The following is a 25,190-nucleotide window of genomic DNA, read 5'->3' as shown; positions in this document are numbered from 1 at the left end:
CACAAATAAAAACCAAGATAAGAGTGTGAATTATTGAGATGTGAGAAACAGATTTGCAGGAGTTTTGAACCAATTCCTCCCAGCAAACTGCTGAAAAAGCAGCAATAAAATCAGATAAGCACGAATAAAACAGGATGCAGGTTGGTTCACTTCAGGTTAGCTGAGCATGTTTGCTGCAGGACAGTAAAGTCTAAAAAAATTAAAAAAACAAAACAGTTGGTTTGTTGTCAATTGTTATTATTACCTTTATTAGCAGATTATTATTGCTATTTTGTTAACATTATTAACATGAGTTTTTTCTGTCTTTTATTATTGTATTTGTTGTTACATAACAGATTATGAAGAATTGCAGGGTGCACTTTGGCAAGGAGATTATTTACAACTTCTATTATTATTATTATTATTATTATTATTATTATTATTATTATTATTATTATTATTATTATTATTATTATTATTATTATTATTATTATTATAATTACTATGGGTCAGTAGATTTAGAGTTAGTTTGCAATAATGTTGTTTATGTAATCTCATTTATTTGTTTGTTCCTCAGGGCAGTATATTATACAGGCATATAAATACCATAGCATGGTTTTAATTACAAGTTTCTGATAATTACTGAGTGATATATCTTATTAAATTGAAATAGAATAAATAAGTGTTCACTTCTTAGCTTCATTGTCTTTTTCGAACAGAAAAGTAGTGGTAAGCTAATTATTTTATTCTTGGTTATGTATTCACGTTTTCTCTTATCCTAATGATTACTTGTTTTCTTGTTTTTAAAAACCTGTTGGAAATAAATAAATTTAAATGCAAAATGTGTGCGCGTGCGTGGAAAATATTTAGTCGGGCCAAAACGATGACACACAGAGCTTAAACACCAGATGGACGGATTCTGCAGACCAGAAACCCACTGAGCCCACACGCACACCCCCGCGCTCACACACACACGCACACACACACACACACACACACGCACGCACACACACACGCACACACACACACAGGCTCCTAAAACGAGCGGCAGAAAGCTGTACAGAGCACAAACACACTCAGAGGGACTTCTTTTCTTTTTTCCACCTTGGAGCCAGTTCTCTGATAACCTGCTGCTCTTTACCTGCAAGAAAATGATAAAACAAATCCCTCAAAAAGTGATAAAACTGATGAAAAACTATATATATATATATATATATTTTATTTGTATTTAAACAATATTTGGCAACTCAATATCTAGACCAACATAGATCAATATGAGTCTACATTTATGTACCCAGATGGCCACAAACCAACTGCTGCGCCTGAAATTATCTTTAACTCTTTTGAGGACTGAAGGCAATCTACTGGCTATGAACCTGTTTTAGTGACAACCTGTTTTTAGATAATTTAACACATTATCTCCAGTTGATTTCACGTTTGTTTTTAATGTATTACTCATACGAAACATTATAAGTTCTAAAAAGCCAAAGATTATATATTTTAAATAGATTTTTAGTACTGATATGCATGATCTTGATAAAGTGTTTTTTTTCCCCCTGAGTACTGAATCTTTAATAAGAAAATAATGAAGAGAAAATGCTCATTGTAAGTGAGCCTGACTTCCAAACCTAATGGAAAAAGAGGAATATATATATATATAACATTTTTTGTCTTAGAATAACAACATTAGCTTGTTGGCTGTACACTGAAGAACTATATTGTATCTGGTTTCTATCTCTAGAAAGGGAAATTTGTGGTTTACATCCATAATTTTGTCTTTTTAAAGGGGATCTATTATGCATAATTCAGATTTTGTAAATTTTTGTACTTCCATTTGGATCTCTACTGCATGTAAAAACAGCACAAACGCTTAAAAAAAACTCCACTCAGCTCTTTATTTGGCAATAATTTATTGTTTTTTGGTGTCTGGACAATGAGCCATTTCAAAAACCTTCCAAATGTAACGCCACCAGTCAGCAGCCACTGCCTGTTACCTAGCACCCCCAGTGAAGTTCTGCCCATTGCCAAGCAACCCAAACTGAACTCCAGCACATTTGGTCAGCTGATTTTACTGCTGTCTGCGCTGTACAATGGCTGCTGGAACAGACAAGTGCTTTGTTGTTGTCATCCAGAAACCACTTAATGCATTCTTGTTAGTTGTGCAAAAGTCTCTGCTAATGCTTTTCAAAGCTGTAAAGATGCATAATTGCACATTTGTTTGTGCAAATAGTGTGACTGTAAACGTTGAGTTAAGGGGGGTGTGGCCAGCAGCAGCACCTCAAAATAGACAGAAATGACCCGAGTAAAACCGTGTATCTAAGAATGACTTTGTGCAAAAAACTCATAATTAACATGTTTTGCAGACCTATCCTGACCTGTTCATGAAATCATAATAGGTCTTTAACAGACAGGACAAACTGAGTAACGTATAATGGTTGTTTTTGTTTATCTATTTCTAAATCTGTATTTGCTGATGCAGGAACTCTCTCAGCTTGTGTGTCATGTAAAGCTGAAGGCAGCAACAGGTTGAACTACTGATGTTTCTGTCAGTGAGACATAACTGCGATCGCTGTGTGACAGGCAGAGAACAAAAAGCAGTGAAAATGAATCAGCGTCGGTCGGGTAGCCGATCTCTAAAGAGCTAAAGGCCAGAGCTAATAACCACTTGACTAAAAGACGTGTTCGGTGGCAGCAGAGAAGAAAAGGGCAGACACTCTGACCTTTCCACATGGCGATTAGACTGTAGAGGAAAGGAGAAGGAGATTAAAGAAAAACAACTTGGGGAATGAGAGGCGTACAGAGACTCTGTGTCCTCGCCGTCAGAATAACTGCGACTAATAGAATGGAGGTGAACCTCTGGTGGATGGTCTGAACATTTCAAGTCACGGCTGTCGCTTTAAATCAGAGCGATATCTTTGGCTCCTTTCTCCCATGTGTCTGTCAAGGTGGCAGATGCAACCACCCACAGCTGAAAGTGAAGATTAATGGAGGTCAGGACTGTGACATCACTACTCTGAGGGCCGAACGGCAGCCTGAAAAATCCTGCCACCTCAAACTCAATAGTTTCATTTCAGCGGCTAAATCAGTTTTTAGAGTATCAAACTTTAACAGATTTTTTCCTCAGGATGTTTCACTGACAGCCTGGGAGAAGAATGTTAAATTTTAAAATGGTTTAAGAATTTAAAACTACATTCTGCATTATTACAGTGTAGAGCATTGCGCTACAATGTTGCTATGACAACGTCAAGAGAGCTGGTGATACGTGAAATCTGAAAAATCCATCCATCCATCGTTTCATCATCCCTCCATTAATCCATCCATCCATCTCTATCACCGATCCATCTGTCCATCCATCCATCCATCCATTGCTTCATCGTCCATCCATCCATCTATCCATCAGTTGTTTCATCATCCATCCATCCATCATTCCATCTGTCCATCCATCCATCCGTTGTTTCATCATCCATCCATCTATCATTCCATCTGTCATCCATCCATCGTTTCATCATCTCTCCATCCATTCCTCCATTAATCTATCCATCCATCTCTATCACAGATCCTTCATCCATCCACTGTTTCATCATCCATCCATCCATCCATCCATCCATAATTACTCCACCAAATAAAAAATCTCCCCATGAAAAAAAACTAAATTAATTTTTTACTAAATTTTTTTAAGGATGAGGTTATTTTTTCAGTTTTATTTATTTATTTTGTGGTTTATTTCTTACTTAATTTAATAACGGTGTTTTATTTTATATACATTAATAACAGTATTTATTTTATTTTGAATGAAACGGATTCAGGAACAAACTGCAAACATTCAGCTTCAGATGAACTGCAGCTATTTATTCTGCTTCTTGTTATTGTAAACGTGAAATAGATGCAGATATATTTTACAGATATGAAATGTTAATCATGCTGCACAATGAGCCGCTGTGGAGGTCAGAAAGGATAACTGAATATGAACGTCAACAACCGAGTCGTCGGCTGTTCTTACACAGCCCCAATACACAGGCTTCAATTAAACTTTAATTCAGCCTTCAAATCTCTGAGGGAGAAAAGATTACTCTGGCGCAGCAATTCTTTTCAAGTCACATTTCAGCATAATTGTTGCAGAGTCACTGATAACTGTCAGCTTCGCCTGCAGAAGAAAGAAAATGTTTAAACATGAAGAGTGCTATTAACATTTGGCAAGAGGAAGGCGGAACTAAATTAGTTCCTGCTAAAGAAAATGAAACTTAGCGTAGAAGGAGCAGAAGATTGACACGAACATTTTGGGGCCAACAAAAGGAGAAAGAGAGACGAGATATGGGGATAAAAATAAAAAAAACATAAAAACAGGAGGTGAGGTAAAGCTGTGTGGTCATGTTTTAATGTCTTGGGCAGTTTGGTTTAAAAGGGTAAATTATTTAGAGATGTCATGTTCAGGTGCCATAATACTCTACATAACAGAGTTTGCACACTTTTCTCACAGTAAAATTCAAGAACTTTTCAAGCATTTCCAAGGTAAGGTTTCAAACTTTTCCAGCATTACACTGTAAAAAAAGAAAAGAAAACAATGTCTAATTTATGGTAAAATACCAGTAGCTGTGGTTGCTTTTTTTTTTACAGTGCACACTTTGGAGTGAAAGACACTAATAAAATAACATACTGTGACAGTATTCTACATATAAGACACAGAGTAAACTAAAATATTACAAAATAGTATGTCTTGAAATGTCTCACACACGCACCTTGTGTGATTGACCAAGGACAAAATATTATTCAAGCGTTAGTTTGCACTTTATTACAAAACTGTGCAGATTGGATATTAAGAACTTCTAGGGACTTTATATAGAAATGAAGCACTTTCCAAACACTGAAAACATCTGATTGAAGTTCAGGCATTTTCAAGGATTTCAAACACTCGTACTAACACTGGTAACAAAACTCTTCTAATGTTTGTAGCTTTAGTGAACTGAGAGGGCGTTCCTCAGAGAACAACTGGTGAAATCTGAGAACTGACAGAAACAGCAGCAGCAGGAGGAAATGGAAATAAAAAGAGAGAAATTCATCTATTCATCAGTTTCCTCAACAAACAGCAGGGTTTGCTCCCAGGGATCCTGCATCAGTAACCTTCTTATCTGCTGACTTGAAATCAGAAGAGCCAGATTCAGATCCAGCTGGACGTCCTGGAGATCCTCAGTCTGTTGGATTTTACAGCTCAGACACGTTTCCGGTACAATTCGCATGTTTTCCAGGTATTATCTTTCTTTGAGAAGTACAACCTTTAAAAATTACTGTTTCATACTCTACTGTTTGTTGTAATTCTTAAAATTTTGAAGTACTTTGTATTTTCTGTAAAATATTTGAGAAAATGTAATTGAAATAAAGCTTAAGTGGGTAAAAATAAACCCATAAGTAATATAAAAATGTAAAGATAGATAAACATACTTGATCAGATCTCATTGGAATTGGTTGAATAGATCCAATGGATGTAATGTAACGTGATTGTACATCTATTGTGCTCAAGATGACATTTTCTGTCAATTAAAGCTGAACCGAATTGAATTGCTTTGAACGTTTGCAACCCAGTCAGTAGATGTATGAATCTTTTCAGATGCAGAACATTTTTGACCAATCATGGTTAATCAAAGACGAGAAAATGGAAGCTTTAAAGCAGCAAGTCTCAAGAAAGGGCAACTATAAAAATGAGTTTTTCAGGCTAAGGAAGTACAGGAAGGACCTCTGTGACCTCATTTAATTTACTGCTAACAGAAGCATTGGAGATTCAAACTGAAATTGAATGTTATTTAATGCTCAGTAAAACGCAAAACTATTCAAAGTTAAATGGTTCAAAGATATCAGGTTGATACTTTCTGCCACTTAGAGGCCAAACCTTTAAAAAAGCTTGAAATGGTGTCAGTCTTCTTCATGTGTCCCGTGTGGTGGGAATGTTTCTGATCCAGGATAAACCTGCCTTTCCCTCCCAGGTGGTTCTGGGTTTTGATATCAGGATGAAGCAGTGAAACAACAATCTTTATTTTGTCAAAGCCACATTCCTGCTCCCAGTCCAGAATTTTATGCTGGACAGGCAAATACTATCCACATTTATCCTCATATAAGCCTTCAATACAGACAGCAGTAATTAAGTGTTGGATTTTAAATTTAAAACTCACCTTTCAACTTTTATAAACTCAAGAAGAATCTCCTTCATTATGATTAATTGGAGAAGTTTTCTTATGATCCTTAGGTGTTATTTTTATCTTTTGATCATTTCTTTGTTGTTTTATATCTTGACATATTTAACGATTTATTTTGTTAGAATTGTATTTATTTCAGGGTTTCTTTCCCCTTTTATTCTCTTGTTTGTGTATTTTTTCACCTTACCATCTCAACTGTTATTATTTCTTAATTTGTCCCAACTTGCTCCTTCACACACAACCGGATATCTAAGAAACAAATATATTTTTATATGTTTTGGGTTTTCATCCACATGAAATCTCCATATAATATCACTAAAAAAGATTATCTATTAAAACCAAAATTTACGGTCCTGCATATTAGTCTGTACAACAAATAATGTGCCACATACTTTCTTTGACATTATTCCCGATCAACCCTAACCATCTGAGGCCATTTTCAAGTAATATAATGGTAATGGTATAATAATGTAATTCTAAAAGATCAGAAAACTTTAAATACCAATGAATGTTTAACACTGTAATTGGAAGACATTTTAAATATCCAAAATAAATGAACAAAACAACCAAAAAAACTAATAAAATTCATTATGAAGTCTCTGTACACAAAATTGTCCTTCAAAAAGAGTTTAGTTGAGACCAAAGCACCAGACTGAACATTTTTGATATACAGTGTTTGTTTAAGAGATAGAAACTCAAGAAAAACAATTATAGAAGTACAAACAATTGAGCATGTTTTAATTTATCATGCCATTGCATAAATCTAATTGATTTATTGCTTGCTGCGATAGGCTTAGTAAAAGCTTTTCTGAAACAAAACGCGTGTGCACACTATTAATATTTATGCAAAATTGGTTTTTATAAAGTTCTCCACTGGCCATTACAACCCACCATTGACCCCTGCTGGGGGTTTTGTTGGTTTTAATAAACTTTCATCATTTTCATTCCCAACTCCAGTCTGCATTTTGGTCCAACCACAAAACCAAACTTCATGGCAGGTTTCCATTTAGAAAGAGCAGAATTTCAGTAGGAGACAGACAGATCGGTTCTAATACCTCCACAGTGTTGTCTCTATTAGTTACATGTTCTCCACTTCCACACATTTCCTCTCAGAAACACAGCAATGCGTCAAGCTCTAATACTCAAAGCAATTACAGTGCTTTCAGCTTTCAGCCCACTTAGAAACACACACCGACACACACAGGCAGACATGCATCGTCAAGCGACTGCTGGTGCTCACCGTCTCTCCGGTTGAGCTTGGCGAAACCCGGTGCATGGCTGCTGGACAACTGGGAGGAGCTCCTGAAGGATGACGGCGGCAGATTGGAAACCAGCGCGCTGTCACACACCTCTGCAAAACAAGAAGGATGAAGCAGAGACTGTTACGAAAATAACTGCAGGTGTTTCTCATGTAATCCTTATATAAAGAGTTTATATAAAGCCTTCACGGATTCCATACAGGTGATGTCAAAAGTTAGTTCATTTGTTCATTAAACTAGGAGTTTTGCAGAGGAATATTCAAACTGGTTAACCCATGCTTGAAACTGAAGAGTAGAAATCATGAAAAACTTTTTGCCAGGCATCAACACTTCACAATGTTCAAGTTCATAAATTTGTTCTTTAAATATCAATTCAAGTTCTTTCCTGAAGGAAAACAACAAAACTGCTTGTATTACTTCAGGTGTAAACATAAATGAAAGGTTTTTATGTTAATAATAAATATAAATACTCAGGACTGTAAGAAATTATGTCTGCTTTGAGAATCTGTGTGTGCTTTTAAGTGATGTTAGCAGCAGGAAGCGTGCTGAGTTGGGGAGCAGATGGCCTGGAGATAAGAGTTGACACCTAGCAGGAAAGTACATCAAAGACTAAGGGTCAAAGTTTTATGACCTAGAGGGACACGAGAACTGAAGTTTATGACCCACAGGGGGTCGGGAGATGACCCAGAGAATCTCGTGAACTGGAAATGCAGAATGGCACCATTGCTTAAGTAGTGACTTGTGACTGACCAACCCATTCTCACTCCCGACTCGTCATATATTGATGCATGAGTACGTGCGGGGTAACCCTTTAGTGTCAATATGTGACGCGTGGGGTTTTACCATATGCCTTACCGTAATTTTTGCCCTAAACTTAACCAATTCGTGGGGTTTTGAAGTGTCGGCAGTGTTTGCGAAGACCCTTCGCGTGAATAATCCATGTAAAACATGCGACCTTCCCAAATAGTCAAAATGTAACGGTGAAGGAACTTGCCCAAGTCGTCAAGTATTGACGTGAAGGGGGTTCCCTTCGCGTCAATGTGACAAATGGTCAGAAGGCGTCCCGACTCGTCATGTATTGACGAGTCGGGAGTGAGAATGTGTTGGACTGACTCTGTGTTGACAGCTGTGTTTTCTGTTTGCCACTCCTTCTATGCAAATGATTGTAACTTAAACCCCGCCTCAATGTAATAAATATGCAATTGCAAAGGAGCACATTAGAACTGATCCAGAGACAGAGATAAGGAGATGTCCCTGGGCAGAGTTCTCCGTTCAATTGTAAGAAATTTAACCGTCTCCCTGTGTTTTTATTTTTGTCCAGCGATAATGTCAGGGTGTAGATCTGACATTAAACCAACAATCCAAGAAAGGATTAAAGTTAGCGATGAATGAGTTAATTTAAAGTTGACTGATCTTATAAATTGAGTAGCGATTCATTGATAAGTGGAGATTTTCTTAAAAATCTGATCTTAGCCAAATGAGCGCTATCAAGAGGAAACTTAAAGTGTTTCCTTTAAGTTTTTGTTTTTAAGTTTTAAGTTTCTGTTTTTATATTTCAAAACAGATTTCAAAAAGTGCATTCCACATCCTCCACCAGACTTTGTACAGTTTCTCTTTCCTGTTCTGGTATTGCACCGCCATTGTTATTTTTGTATTAACTGGCTCTGCTTAAAGATAACCAGTGTCGCCCTCTACTGGATGGTTGCCATACCACAACATTACAATAAGGTCTTAAGTCGATGTTATTAGTTAACTGAATTGACCTCATTTTAATCTATTAAGCTATTAATCAACAATTGTAAGTCAATTAATTGTTTGCATCCCATTTCACTGTAGTCCCGGCCAGATTAGGACTAATTTTAATATAATTAACCATTTATTCACAGTTAATTTTAAGTCATTTAAGTTTTTGCATCCCTAAATCTAACATCACTGCACAGGTTCAATCAGCACTGTAGTGCATCCCTGCCACTCAAACCTTTAACAGCTCCATCTGATAATCTGATAAGGAGGGACTCTTTGGTATTCTTGAAGCGGATTGATTGCATTTGTCCGGCCGATCTTTAGAAACCCTGACCTGCCGATTCTGATTCTGGTCAATACCAATCTTGTGTATAATTAACACGGTCAGGTGTTGTTGCCAAAGTCCCCAATAGCACAGAAAAAAGTCACTAAATGCATTTTTGAATAAAAAAGCAGCTAATTACAGCAACAAACTTGCTGAGTTAGCAACAATGAGGTGGCTATCGTGAACCGCATGTGCAGATGTGACTTGGTGGCAACAAATCAGGGGAAAGTGGCTGATTTTCAGACTTTTCCAGAGTTGAGTAAGATCAGCTGCCCCTGTATGACACACTGAAGCCAGCCATGAGTTAAAATCTCTCTAGCAGTCCTGGCTCAGTCTCCTCAGGCTGACTCTTAATGGGAAATGTCTAAGACAGGCATCCTTATCAAATGCCTGAACTTCCCCAGAGCTTTCCCTGAAGAGCAAAACCCTCTCTCCCTGCCCCCAAAGGTGAGTTCAAATGTACCAATATTTTGATCTAAGTCAAGTTCTCAGAAGTCAATGTCAATTTCAGCCTCCAAAATCCCTTTTAAACAACCCAGAATCTGAGTTTTGGTTAAGTGAAAACAATCCCTGTTGTTTCTCTCAGCAGGAATATAAACAGTCCCATTGTTCAAAATCATGAAAGTGAAGACGTCGCAAAATGTGACACAGCTGGAGATGGATTATGGTCTTTTTCCCAGCCGAGGGGAAAGACAGTTAAGTTGTTAAACGTAGCATGATGGGAGCTCACTGGTGCTGAGAAGTCAGACACGTTTAACTCCAAACCATCAGCTTTTTAAATGAAAATAGTTTTATTCAAATAGGTGTAGGCTTAATCTGTTTCTCAAGCCTTTACTCCCTGAAAATAACGAAATATAAAGGAGGAAAGGAAAGAGGATTTTCAGGAGTGTCCAGTTACAAAAACATAAAGGAATATATGGAAAACCAGGAGTGCCAAAGTTGGAAGTAAATGTTGAAATATAGAAATTGATAGGTACAAAAATCACTTTGCTAACAAATGTAAAAAAGGTTAATTTAGTCAGTAAAATGTAATAAAAACCGACTCATTAAATATTTCAGAATATAAAATTTTAAATAAAAGTATGTTATTTCTTTACTCTTGTATTTGTTTTGGTAATGATTTATTGCATTCACTGGGTTTTTTTTTTAAAGGAGAAATATTAGTGCAGAAAATAAATCCATCCATCCATCCATCCATTTTCTATACACCCTTTATCCCTAATGGGGTCGGGAGGGTTGCTGGTTCCAATCCCCAGCTAACGTTCCGGGCGAGAGGCGGGGAACACCCTGGACAGGTCGCCAGTCTGTCGCAGGGCAACACAGAAAACAGACAGGACACACAACCATTCACACACACACACACACACACACACACACACACACACACACACACACACACACACAGAGCCCAATTAAACTGACAGTCATGTTTTTGGGAGGAAGCCGGAGAACCCGGAGAGAACCCACCATGCACAGGGAGAACATGCAAACTCCATGCAGAAAGACCCCGGGCCGGGAATTGAACCCAGGACCTTCTTGCTGCAAGGCAACAGTTCTATCAACTGCGCCACTGTGCAGCCCTCGAGAAAAATAAATCAGTAAATTATAAAAAACAATATAAAAAATGCTAGATTAAAACAGACAGAGAACGACATTGATGTAAATTATAGCAGTTTGAAGTTTAAAGTAGAAGCTGCACATTTTAAAAATTAAAAAAATTGCCAAACTTGTTTTCGCCATCTTGTTTCACTTGCTGCCACAGAACATGTTTCATTGAGTCGTTTAAACATTTTTCTAGAGTTTGTCAGCAGAAAAGATCTGTTCTGTTGTATTATGCTTTGTCTGTTTTTGTGTTTGATTGGATCAAAGATAGAATGTGTGAAAGGCGACCTTCAGCATCATGAATATTTGTTTTTGCTCTCACGCTGCTAACCTTAAGCTACATTCAAAAGAACAATGCCTCACTACTGATATAACAGCTAATTAACATGACTTACCCTGCAGAGTGAATTGGGTTCACAACTCTGACAACAAAGCTTCAGGGTTTGATAACTCTGTCAACATCAAGGCACTTACAAGCATTAATACATCTTTTTGATGATCCCTGCCACCAGACAATTTGGAAAACTAAAGCAAAATATCACACCAGTTTAAAAAACTGCTTTAAGACTTTACAGCCAGAAGTTGTTTCCAGATTTCCTTCGGCCTCAAAGCATCAAATATGCACACTCACACTTGAAAGGACCAAAATTAACATTATATCAAAGCAGCACAATTAACTTAAGGTTAAGTTTTATGTTGTAAAACACAGCAGGATTTCCACAACATATCCAGTCAAAACTCCACAGTTTTCCAGTGTTTTATGACACCTTAATATGGTTTGATTTATTTAATTAGATCACCAGTCATGACTTACATCAGTCAAAATGTACAGACCGAAAAAATCTGTGCATCATTGTCCTGAATTGACTGTAGATGCTTGAAATCAGTGTTTGTGACCAGCAGTATGTGTATTTCTCAAAACTCAGAGGAAGTAGGAATTAAAATTTTCTGTTTGGGTTGGAAAATCCAGATTAAGATCCTTAGGTCTGCCTTTAAACACACAAGGTTTTCTCCTCAGCGGGGAATGATTGCTTCTTAGGAAATTGTCATAAATAAACTTACAATTCAGACAGCTGAATACAGCTGAGTACTTTTCATTAGCAGGTTCTGCTAAGTTGTGTAAAACTTTGAGGCGGTAAGTTAAAGCAGATACAAGCCTCACCTCTATCTACCCTGCAAAAAACACAAAATCTAGCTAAAAGTGAAATAATCTGCCAGTTGAACTAGGACTTCACCAATATTAAGGAATTACTGACTTAAAACAAACACCTACATCTTGTAAGTTAGTTTTGTCTTATTTCAAGTATATGGGTTTAACTGCAGGTGTCAAAAAGTTGTCAGCACACTCAAACTTTCTAAGCTCATTTGTAAACGTTTCATTTTGCCTTAAAAAGTCACTCCAAACAGGTGCTACATGTACAAATGTTGACAGAGAGCAGCTAAAGAGAAGTGTCCTCTGTCATTTGGCTCAGACACTGAGAAAGAAAAAGTTCCTGCAGCGGCTAATAGTTGAAGGAAAATGTTTGCAGGATGCAGAGATTCTTACAAAATGGTTAAACTTACAATAAATTGTTAAAAGACTAGATTGAAGATTACTTCCTCTTGTTTCACCTTCAACTATGTGGTTCTCTGATGGTCCTTTTTATAGTTTCTATCCCAGGAGCTACAGATACTTGTTAAAGCAGGCAGTGGGGAGCTCTTATTGTGAAAAGCAGGTGAATTACAGTGGCCTAAAGAGGAAAATAAGAGGTTGGCTCTCCAACCAGGAGAGCTGCAATCCCTGAGGAGATAACATGTGGTAAGCTTGGACGAGGAAACTCAGAGAGCGAGAGAGAGAGGGGGCAGTGGAGTTAAAAAGCACAGAGAGGTTTTTTTCTTTTGGCATTTAAAAGCCGATGGCCCTGACGGTGTGACCAGTGGAGCACAAACACAGACAGCTCAGAGGAAAATGGAGGTAAATGTTGAATACCTGCTGGCCTCTGCAACCAACCAACCTCAACACTGACCCTGGCGACGCTGAATCAAGAGCGTCCCTGAATATTAAGCCTTTCGACTCAAACAAAAACAGGTTCTTTGGGGAAACAATACTGTTCATGTGATGTTGAGGAGAATAACGCGTCCTCCGTGGCATTTACAACCTGCATCTCCAGCTAAAAACATAGTTACACAATACGATTTGTTGCCAATTATAAGTCAACTCATCATTTATAAACTCAAGTTATTTTTACGTAATAATAAAACTTTTAAATGATCTGACAAAAAGGAAAAATGGAAGAGAGTAAATACTTTTGATATTCAGTAAAAATGTTAATGGCACAGTACTTGATTTGGGACGTTTAAGTTACATTAAAATTTTAATGGTTTGTGTGAACTTTTGAAGGTTTTACTTACTTTTTAGTTAGAAAAAAAACACAAAAATTGTTGTCAGTTTTGAACAATATTATTTTTCTTATAGAAAGTTTAAGAGATCATTTCTGCCAGCCAAATAAAGTTGCAGTGACATTTGATTGATGGGGAATATTTTTTTTGTACGTTCAAATTTCCGGGTGGACATCCATCATTCAGCCTCCTGACATTTCGTCGACTGGCACAGTGTCAAGTTTATCTTTTTGCCGAGGTGACAAATGGTAAGTATGACTGCATTAAGAAGTCCTGAAGAAGATGTGAAACAATATTTGGAGAGAAGAAGCCAAGTCCATTTAATTCGACCTGAAAAGGCAGGCTACCCTTACAGATAAGGAGGAAGATCTGGCCTTATTCATGAGCTTTTCCTACATTTTCTCACTGAATAACAACGTGTCCACAGAGTCCATGACAGATTGGGAAACCCTGAATACTGATGAGCGCCATCCATCACCCAGCAAACAGCAGAGAACATGAAGTCATGCATTTGGGAACCTGAAAGCCCCACAAACACAGATTTCTGAGCTTCTCCGTATGAACGTCGCTCGGCTTATTTACCGGCTCTGAGCTCATCGCGTTAAACAATAATGAGACCCAGGAACGGCTATTTTCTGTCTGGGGCCAATGAGATTTCTTCAAGCAGAAAACATCCCAGTGTGTTTAACTAATCTGGGCCAGTTTAAATCCAGTTTGACCTGCGAGAGTTCAAGTCTCCTCCTTACTGAGATAATAGACAAAAAGCCAATTAAATTACATTGTTATAAAACACTGCACGTCTTAAAATGATTGAAGTGAAAGAAAAGAATGATACATAGTTTTAAAAATCTGTTAGGTTTAGCAGGCTAAGGCATCCCTGGATGACTGAAAGGTAGATTAAAGGATTTCTCAAACAAGCATGAAAGAATCAAAGCAACTCTCCAGGTATGAGTTTGATGAGGGAGTAACATTACAACATGACATAAAGCTCAAAAAAGAGGATTTTACATAATGATCCCCCTTTAAAGAGTATCTTTGGTGAAGCTGAAAGAGTAATGACGACATATTATGGTCTGTATGTGAACAAAAACAAACTCTGGGGTCTTTTTTAATCACCAGAACGCTGTACTGCCTCTCTCTATCAGTCCACATGCTAAAAACTTCATTGAATAAATCCAAATGTCACAAATAAAGGATCAAAAAACATTAGACAATTTATTTTTCCAGGCTCTTTGAAAAACTTGTTCCCCTCCTCGCCTGTGGTGGTGCTATACCAAGAACTACAGAAGGAAATGACACAAAAACCTCAGAAGAAGACACGGAGCGTAACTTCCTTCTTCACAAAATGTAAACAAAAATGGGGTAGCATAAAATTTTAGCAGTTATAGAATTTCTCTTTTGTCTTTGGCTGAAGACCATGAGCCATTTGTATTGTGTGAGACTATCCTGCTATCCTGCACACGTTTGTTTTGGTTGTATTTACCCAGAATGCCTTGCAGTGAGGTCGTTTTCTTGCTGTTAGAGTGGTTTCTGATCTTCTTGGCATTCGAATTATGCATTTGAGTTTCCTTCAACTGAACAGAGGCTGAGGCTTGTAGGCGGACCAGAGTTTGGTCATGTGTTCACATCTTTACAAACAAACTAGAGTGGACTAAGCAGGGCTGGTGTAAATCTAACCTTAGTATTGTCAATAATATTTACTTTATTTTAACATTTCTAGTCAACATTTAACACTTTTTAACATAAGAATATTCAGTGGACTGCTGTAGCACCTCTATCTCTGAGTTTAGCTAGTTTTCTGGGGGAATCCCTGCTACCAATACTCTCATCTGAGCTGTGGATCTCTGCAGCTCTTCCAGTCACCATAGAGCACTTTGCTGCTTATTTGAAGGCATTGGTTATTTACTGTACCACAGTTCTTACAATGTAGAGACCAAAAACTGGGAATGTCCTCTGAAGTGAAAATAAAAAGGGTTTTTCACCTCCAAAGCCCTCTATCTGTTGTTTCAGATGGTTCTTACACACACTCAGATTTAAAAACATTGTTCAGTGTTTGCTGCTGCTCCGAGGCACTCGCTCGGTTGTGAAACCTCAATACTTCAGCCCTGACCTTCTCCTCCTCTCTGACAGTGTTTTCCTCAGGAGAGCTGACACCACTGGCCAGAAAACAGTCTGCCTGTCTGACAGCTACTAAACTGAGTGGCTCAGCACTTTGTCTTTCAGACTCAGAGTAACAAAGAGAACTATTCTGTTCTGCATCCTTAAGTCAAACACACTGCTAAATCACCCTGATTTTGTCTTCTGACAGTCAATAACAAGTCCATTGTGCTCATCAAAATATCCAGATACGAGAATGTTCAGTAATCCACGCATTCACCAATCTGTCACTGCCCTTGGAAGCAGAAAGAAAATCCTCCTTCTTATTGAGAATAATCACACCGATCAGGATGGACGTCTGCGTGGGAGACAGACATCAGCTAAATGATATAATCAAAACAACAACAAGCTGCGTTTCTGTGGTTATCTTAAATCACTTCATCCTTAAACTGCCAGGCGTGACTGACGGAGGAGCGGAGAGAAGCCGGGAGACACAACGAAACGCTCGCTTTCACTGCAGAGACGCACAACAATCCAAGAACCAAGGAGCCAGAAATATGCAGATGTGGAGGGAACGCTGTGTGCTGCAGCATCCATACCAATGAACCCACCAGGAGTTGCAAACAATAAAATATCTGCTAATTCACAAGCTCCAGGAAGTAAATGCTGTTAACATAGTTGACATAAATTTCTCTTAATGGAGGACAGCAGGCCAACAAGGTTCAGTGGGGAAAAAAAACTGTTTTCTTTTTCCTTATTCATATGAAAATACAGGCACACATCACCCAAGCACCTCTGCAAATGTAATTTATTTCGGAAAGGAAACACGAAATTGGATGCTGGGGATTCATAAAACGGAAAACTCTGCATTGCAGCAGCAGAAAAGCTTATACTACAAACTATTTTTATGCAAATGAGCTCTAGGGGCAGCATGCCGTGTTTGTAAAGAGTCTGCAGCCATCAATGTAATGCTTATGTTGCAATGTGAGACCAGATCCAGTGTTGTTTTGTATCTGGGATGCATCATTTATTAAGTGCAGATTCAGCATTTTATCTTTTTTTTTTTTTTTTGTTCTGGTCTTGGTTTTAACCTACTATAAACATCTGTGAACTAATCAAACAGCAACGCTTCAAAGATTTTAAATTTATGGGGATATTCCAAATAAAGTGAAACAGTATTTTAATGCAGAGACAATGATGCGATGGAAATAAAACCTGTTGCTATCCCCAAGGTTTTAAATATTGATATTTTATATAAAATTTTCACAAACTGTTCATCTGCCGGGGTTAATCTGAAGGAAACAAAAAAAAGCGGAAAGAGCAGGTTAAGATTATCTGTTTGCCGCCTGCAGGACTTCTACTAAGTTACATGTTCTTCCCTCACACAAAATCTAGGTTTAATTTTTGGAAACGTTTCCAAAAATTGTTTTACCTTTAAAAATGTCTTTGGTTTGCAATAATAACAATACATATCTTTTAGACCTTGGATGTATGAATGTATGGACAAACAATGGATAGATGGAAGGCCGCATGGCTGGATGGACTGACGGACAAACATTGTTGGGAGGGATGGATGGATGCATCGTTGGATGGATGGATGGACGGACAAACATTGTTGGGAGGGATGGATGGATGCATCGTTGGATGGATGGATGGACGGACAAACATTGTTGGGAGGGATGGATGGATGCATCGTTGGATGGCTGGATGGATGGACAAACATTGATGTGATGGATGGAAGGATGAATGGATGGATGAACAGACAGACAGCTGGATGGCTGTCAGAGCTGAGTGAATCTTCATTGGCGCAGACAGAGCATCTGCATGGTGAAGCATGAGATAAAGCAACATTTTCACAGAGCCACTTCTGCTAACTCCTTAACATTCATATCAGTATTGCCTATCTGCAGTCTGCAGGGCTTCTTCGTCACGACACGGATCGCTTCGACGTATAAAAACATCCTCAACCATCTGGTCTTAGTTGGGGATCAAACAACGTACGAGATGTGATGTAAACGCAAACCTGGAGGGTTTTGTACTTGAAGCTCCATTACTCATCAGTGTGGGAGGGATAGTAGGTTAATTGGCAACTCTAACTTGCACAGCAGAGATTTTCCGTAGCACAACGCTTGTCGTGATTCCTTTTATGCATATTCCTCAACATTTGTATAATGAGCTCATTTTGCTAATTAGTTTGCAAAGTCATGCATAAAGATCCAGCAGACTGTTTCATCAGCCGTCTGAACTGCTGTAAGTTATTTCATTTCTTTTTTCAAACCTTCAGTTTGTGCATATTTGACAGGGAAACCGTAAACCTTGTTGTAGGGGTTATAATAGCGATTGCATATGCAGTGTCAATATAATTAAGAGAACGTCCGTTTTAGTAAATTACTTATGTCAAACATAGATTTGTAACATGCTTGATTTTATTTCTCTACTTTTTTACAATGCTTGAATTTCACCTCAATAATTTTATTGTGTTTTCTGTCCATCCATCCATCCATCCATTTTCTTACACCCTTCTTCCCTAATGGGGTCGGGAGGGTTGCTGGTTCCTCTCCAGCTGCGTTCCGGGCGAGAGGCGGGGTTCACCCTGGACAGGTCGCCAGTCTGTCACAGGGCAACACAAAGACATACAAGACAAACAACCATGCGCACACACACTCACACGTAGACCAATTAACCTGACAGTCATGTTTTTGGACTGTGGGAGGAAGCCGGAGAACCCGGAGAGAACCCACCATGCACAGGGAGAACATGCAGACTCCAAGCAGAAAGATCCCCGGCCGGGAATCGAACCCAGGACCTTCTTGCTACAAGGCAACAGCTCTACCAACTGCGCCACTGTGCAGCCCTGTGTTTTCTGTCTTTAATGTAATTCTGTTTTCAGTTAAGCACTTTGAATTTACCAACTTGCCTTGCCTAACAGTAGTGGTGGATTAACCTAAATCCTATCCTAAAATATTAATAATTGTTTCAGAAATGTTCTCTTCATCTTCTTCACTTGTTAATATTTAGATGCAGATCATTTGTTTGGGGGGGACAGAAGCATCTTTGTTTGCTTTAAAGGACCTTTTTTTAATAATGATGCTAAGGACGATGCTTAATGAGCTGCAGCTTGACGCAAAGCGACCCTGACAACATGATGGTGGCTTGTTGGAAGTGAATTTGGACTCACAGTTGAAATTAGCACATTAAATGTAAAACCTTTGACCCAGATTATGCATTTTATTCTGCCCTGTCACTGCAATAATGTCCTTGAAATGTGGTATGACAGGATGCGCATTAATGTTGAAAATATTGTCACGGTTAAGTGAGCAGCAAAGAACAATTATCCAGACAAAGTTAGTCCAACTTTCTTCCTTCAGTGAATTTGAACAGGGTGAAGCTAAAAGTTTACTTCTTGTGGATCTCTGGCTAAAACATATTTACAGACAAAGATATTTTTTTATCTTCAATGTATATAGTTTGTACAGTTTGGCTTAATTACTGCTTTGTATTTGTTTAATTTTTTACCCAATTGTCTTTTTTTTCTTTTTCCCCTCCAGGGGGTCTTTTGTGGGCTCTAGTGTCCCTTATATGACAGTAAGCTGACAGGAAGGGGGAGAGAGAGAGGGGAAGACATGCGGCAAATGTCTCCGGGTCCGGGAATCGAACCCGCGACGGCCACGTCGAGGACTCAGGGCCTCCAGGCGTGGGTCGCGCTATCCCCTACGCCACCACAGCACGGCCCCCCAATTGTCTTTTTTAGAGTCAAGTTAACAATTAATCGATTACTAAATTTGCTGACGATCATTCCAATAGTGAATTAATCATGATTAATCATTTCAGTTCTAAACACCTTCATGAAGTTCCAGCATTTTCAAGGATTTCAAGCACCGTGAGCCTATTTTTGGACTTGTCAGGAGGAACACACATCCATTAATAGGAGCTGTTTGGAGACTTGGTAAGTGGCTTGCGTGAAAAGGAGCGATTTGTAGATCAGTCTGCTCCACAGAGACCAGAAGCCCCAACAGCACTGAGACTCCAATAAGAAAAAGCTGTGCAGAAGAAAAATGGGATGTTGTGACTGACTGAGGGTATGCATGAATCACAGTCTGTGCCCTCGTGTGTCTGTGTGCATGGCTTCCAGACCTCTCCTGAACCACAACGGCAGCCGCCGCGTTATCAGCTGAATTTATCTGCAGCCGTCCTCCCTCAGGAAATATTAAAAGATAAGTGCTCCTTAAAAAAACTTCTGTACAGATAATTTGATGCTCTCCGCCTTCCTCCGCCCCCCAACAATCCCATCTCAGCTCGCCTGGAGGCTGAAGTAAAATTGGCGGATTTCTTTGATTCACAGAGGAATACTTGGGATTTTCAAAAGCTAATGTTGACGAGAACCGAAGCAGAACTTTTGGCCGAACATGTAAGCCTTCACAGGAAGCAATAATTGGGAAGGATATAGGGTTAAAATCCTGTCTCTGCTCAGGAAACCTCTAGGAAAAAGAGGAAATGTGCTGTCATAGCATGCCAGCCAAATTCTACTTTAAATTATAGATTTTCTGTCAGAAGGACAGGATGAGTATGAGTCTCTTAGGGAAAAGCAGGTTATCTGCTGGATTTATCCAGAAAAAGAAAACGGACGTTTATAAAATTCTTAAAAGTGAGTCAGATTTTGTGCTTGGATATGGTCTCCTTTGTGGTTCCAATCATCTTTTCTTCAGGTGATTGATCTGGGATTCCTCCGTCCAAACAGATCCAGGAGAGGAACCCAGACATCTCTTTAAACAACTCTTCAGATCTTATTACAGATGATCCCAGAAGGACCATATAGTCCTTTCAGAGAGTTATGGGTCTGATAAGTTAGCAGTTGGACGTGCCTAGAAAGCACTGAGCCAACCTATTGACCCTTTACAATTATATCACTTAGTCACTCTAAGCACCATGATGGACGTCTGAAATGAGGGATGGGAGTGTTGAACAGAGCAACAGAAATTGTTTTCCAAGTTGTTTTTGCCATTCATGGTTTCTACTTGTTCGAGCCGAGCTAATTTGTCTGTGAACGTAAAAGTTTGAAATAGCTAGCTTAGAAACCGACCCAAACCTTACCAATTTTGCCTTTCACACCACCAAATCATGTGGTGTGAATTCCCCTTTCATCAGAGCAGCCTTATGAAAAAAAAGAGATGCTAACCAGTTTTTTTATACATGCTATTATGGTGTGGCATTGTCTCCATGGTTACTAATGGTTAGATGTGTGCCTTCTCCATAATGCAATACTTGATATCTTTCTAATTATACTTATTTATAAACTGTATGAACATTAGTCTTTTTACGTTGTAAAAGTGTTTACTGCAAATTCGCAATTACACCAAGGTCTGACAGTCATTATGATTAATCGTCGAGTATTAAAAGGAAAACAAGAATACGAGTTTGGTTTCTATCCTTGTCTGTTGGTGCAGCCGCCCACACATCACCCTATGACCATTTATAACGTGAAATCAACTAAATAGAAGCGATATTAGGCTATCAGGTATCTGTGTCTGACAGGCTTTACAGGAGTGCATTAGTTGCTCTGACGTCCATCATGGCGGCGCGAGCAGAGTTCTGCAGAGCGTGACGTCACGTGCAAAGGGTCAACAGGCAAACAAATCAGCTAGGGCTGGAATATATATAAGTGTTTCATATTAGTCGACATCAATAATTATTGATTTTGGTTTTTTACATGTCCCAAACACTGCCAAACTGGTGACGTGACCTTTTGTGATAACTTCTTTTACCTTTGTGCGGTGCTTTCTCCTTGTAGAAATCTGAATTTTTCTCAGTAACAATGAAGCAGTGAGAATAAATTGTCAGTCTGTTAGATGGCAGTTGATTTGACAGGGATGATTTTAATTGCATTTAATAAGGGAGAAAGCTCAGTAAGGACGACCTGTTCTTTCTCATTTTGTCTACAAACTTTTAATTAACAGGCCGGTCAGTTTGTCTGTTCAGATTTCTTATGCTATCAAATAAATTAGACCCATTCTAGCTGCTCTCATCCAGCATTTTCTCTGTCTTCATCCATCCATCCATTATCTGAACACCCTTCTTCCCTAATGGGGTCGGGAGGGTTGCCGGTGTCTATCTCCAGCTGCGTCCCGGGCGAGAGGCGGGGTTCACCCTGGACAGGTCGCCAGTCTGTCGCAGGGCAACACAGAGACATACAAGACAAACAACACACTCACACACACACTCACACCTAGGGAGAATTTAGAGAAACCAATTAACCTGACAGTCATGTTTTTGGACTGTGGGAGGAAGCCGGAGAACCCGGAGAGAACCCACCATGCACAGGGAGAACATGCAAACTCCATGCAGAAAGACCCCGGGCCGGGAATCGAACCCAGGACCTTCTTGCTGCAAGGCAACAGCTCTACCAACTGCGCCACTGTGCAGCCATTTTCTCTGTCTTCATTGAACAAATTTAAGCTTTTTCAATGTTTTTTTAATTAATTGGTACTTTTAAATAAGTCTTGTCTGTTTAACCCTTCTTATTTGATTTTTCTATCTAAGTTGTGTTTTTCCCAAAGAACTTGATACTTAAACTGCTTTTCATCAAAGTTAATGAGATACATGCAAGATACATATTTTATAAGTGGGTCAAATTACAAGTTTACTGTAAAAAAGCACATAAAACTACAGATTTTTACTTCGTAAAATGTGCTTAGGACAAGAATTGATTTAAGCAACACACATTTTAACAACATTTTACATCTGGTTGAAGCACAAACCGATAAGCGGGAGTCTTTGCACCAAAGTTTCACTCCAGTTCCTCTCCAGGACAATCTTGCTGAAGGTGTTGCTGGAGATTATGGGGCAGAGGATTGCGGATGGCATCGCTCCAGACCAGTATTACACACATTTGTTCTCTGTCTCGCTAAAATTTAATCTCCTGCTGGGACCCAAAGTGTTTTATCTTCAAGTTGATAATAAAGCTCCATACAGAAATTCAATTTTTTTGCTGTTTGGTTGCAGGGGGTGAGAATTTATCACGCTGTTGCAATATAACTGATTGGGGCCTGGACCTCCTGCAGCTATGTGGCGTTGTCCGCGAGGATAATAGGTTTTGGAATATGGTGGGAAAAAGTACAGCAAGTTATGAAATTAGGGACAATAAAATGTTCCAGCAGCTGCCATGGATAATTTCAGAAGGTAAAAAAAAAATCTCCAGCTCAATCATACCAGGACAGACAGAAATGTTCTGGGGTTTTTTTCTCAGGGAATTTCACAAAGCATTACGTTTGCACTGGATTCATGCAGATGTGAACAGACTCATCAAGCTCATCATATCTCAGCAATGAAACTTTGCATTAAAAGTGTCATTATTACAGAATGACACTTTATGACAACAGTCGTAAGCATTTATGAAGAGACATTCATGTTCGTGACGTGTTATGTGATGTCTATGACAGTTTCAAGTCAGTCTTCTGCACACCCCTTCAAATAAAGGCTCACCACTCGTTTTTAAAGTAGATGAAGACAACACTTTGAGAACCTTTATCTGCATGACCCATTAGAATGTTGCAAATTTGGAAGGAAACCTCCTTCAGTGCAAATAAATATTTTTAAGTACCACATTTTGCTCCATTTACAGTCCCAAGTCCTTTGGGCCATGTCTCTGGCAGCTTTGCACATCTTTGCACATCTTTGCAGAGTGCACGTTAACAGCGATGTCAACACATTTCCACAGGCAATCAATTAGACCCAGGTCTAGACTTTGACTCGGCCATTTTAACATCTACAAGTCTTGATCTAAATCTTTCAGCGACGGCTGAAGGCTAACTGTATTTCTTATGTCTTTCTTCAAACAATGACTTTCTTCCTGTCGTTCTTTCAGGTTTGTAGGTTTCAAAGTATTTAATAATTAGATGATTCCTGAAGTAATTTAACTGGATTTCATGTAAAAAGTAAATTTATGTGGCTTTTTCTTTTTCTATTTTCATTTGCATTCACAATGCTCCCTGAAAGCTCTCCCCATCATCCCGCAAGATTCAATCTTAATCTTTTGTGAATGGGCTTGAATATTGATGTCTGACTCATGTTCATGTCCTCAGAAACTATACAGTCTGGATTTAACTTTGAGAACAGAAAAAAATAAAACCATGACTTATTTTTACATCAGAAAAAACTCTAAACCTAGTGGTGACAGTGACAGCACGATCAGAGATCAAACCACTTGGAGAAAACTATCACTTGTCTTTCCATACGCTGATATTTTTAGCATTGCTGCTTTGCAAAATTCCCGTTCCTCTTCTGCATCGAACGATGAACAGGAAAGAAGAAATTTACGCTCCCTTAAAAGCCAGCAGGGGTGAAATTGTAGAATGTCACAGGAGGGAAGAAAGACATGGGGAACTATTAGCTAGACACGGAGTCTTATCTTCCCATTTTCCTCTTCTTCCCTCGCCTCAGCCTAATCCTCTTCTCCCACCTGGTTCCTCTTCACTTAGTCTCTTTCTGCTCGTCTTCATCATACCTGCTATCCTCTGTCATCCTCCTCCTTCATCTCATTAAAGCGAATCATCTCGGGGATGTGAGGCAGTGCATCTTAAGAGCGGATGGTGGCTGCGACACAAACCTGGCAGAAGAAAATGTCACTGAGTCTGTGAGCAACACAGAGGGAGTAATACAACTAAAAAGCCAAGAGGTTTGAGCCTCAACACTTGATATTACTCTGCTTCCAGTCCATTTTTCTCTTTTGCCCCCTTCCTCTGCTGGTTCTGCTCTGTTTTACTTCACTGCTCGGCTCAAAACTTTATGCCTCCTTGTTCTGTTAAAATTTTAATCCCTCTCCTCTGGTTTTAATGACCACCGGCTCAGTTCTGTCCTTCTCCGCTACAGAAACTGACTCGTTTTGCTTCTCCTCATTAGCAGTCGCTGGGGAGCTGTGGTCACTTGGTTCATGGGAATTACACAACAGAAAATCATAGTGTGATCAGCGTCTATCTACATGTGTAGGAGGAGGCACACCATAAAGCTTGGAGCAGCACATAAAGTGTTGAAGACACACCAGCTGCTGCAACGGAGGCAGAATATATTACTGTCTTTATATTCTATGCTACACAAAGTTGATGAATAATTAACAGATGCTGAAATGGATTTTAGGGTGTTTTAACACCTGATAGTCCAGTAGCCTTGTTTCGACTTGGGACCAAAAGTGAAACATTTGTTACTATTTCAGCTGCTGCGGTTCGCTTTCACGCTGCACTGCACTAATTGAAAAACTTGTTCCCCTCCTCGCCTGTGGGGGCACTGGACCAAAACCCACTGAAGGAAACAACAGGAAAACCATTGAAGAATACACTGAGCACAAACGTCTTCTTCATGAAATGTAAACAAAAATGGTGTAACACCAAATTTTAGCAGTTGAAGGATTTCTCTTGTTTTTGGCAAAAGATTGCAAGCCATTTCTTCTGGTAGCTCTAGACTATTGTGTTTGTTTTGTTTGTATTTACCCACAATGCCATGTGCTATAGTCTGCTTTCTGCTTTTGCAGCAGTCTCTGGTCCACTTGGTGTTCACATATGCATTCAAACCACACCAGAGTTCCCTTTATTGGTCTGCATCAGAGTTTGATGGAGATATTTTGGGAGCAGA

The 25,190-nt window shown here is 39.0% G+C and overlaps 1 protein-coding gene across 3 annotated transcripts in view; it reads right to left on the bottom strand.

Moving 5' to 3' along the window:
• Window positions 1–25,190, bottom strand: part of LOC122841287 (contactin-associated protein-like 4) — a 164,160-nt gene that overhangs the window by 68,629 nt on the left and 70,341 nt on the right. For all 3 annotated transcript variants that reach the window (XR_006372372.1, XM_044134472.1, XM_044134473.1), the window contains one exon: window positions 7,405–7,515. Coding sequence is in view for 2 of the 3 variants with exons in the window: in XM_044134472.1 (XP_043990407.1) it covers window positions 7,405–7,515 (111 nt within the window). In the remaining variant the exon portion in view is untranslated. The remainder of the gene's footprint in view (window positions 1–7,404; window positions 7,516–25,190) is intronic.

This window comes from Gambusia affinis, linkage group LG12, assembly GCF_019740435.1.
Source record: "Gambusia affinis linkage group LG12, SWU_Gaff_1.0, whole genome shotgun sequence".
NCBI classification, from domain to species: domain Eukaryota; kingdom Metazoa; phylum Chordata; class Actinopteri; order Cyprinodontiformes; family Poeciliidae; genus Gambusia; species Gambusia affinis.
This window is presented reverse-complemented; position numbering and strand designations above follow the sequence as displayed.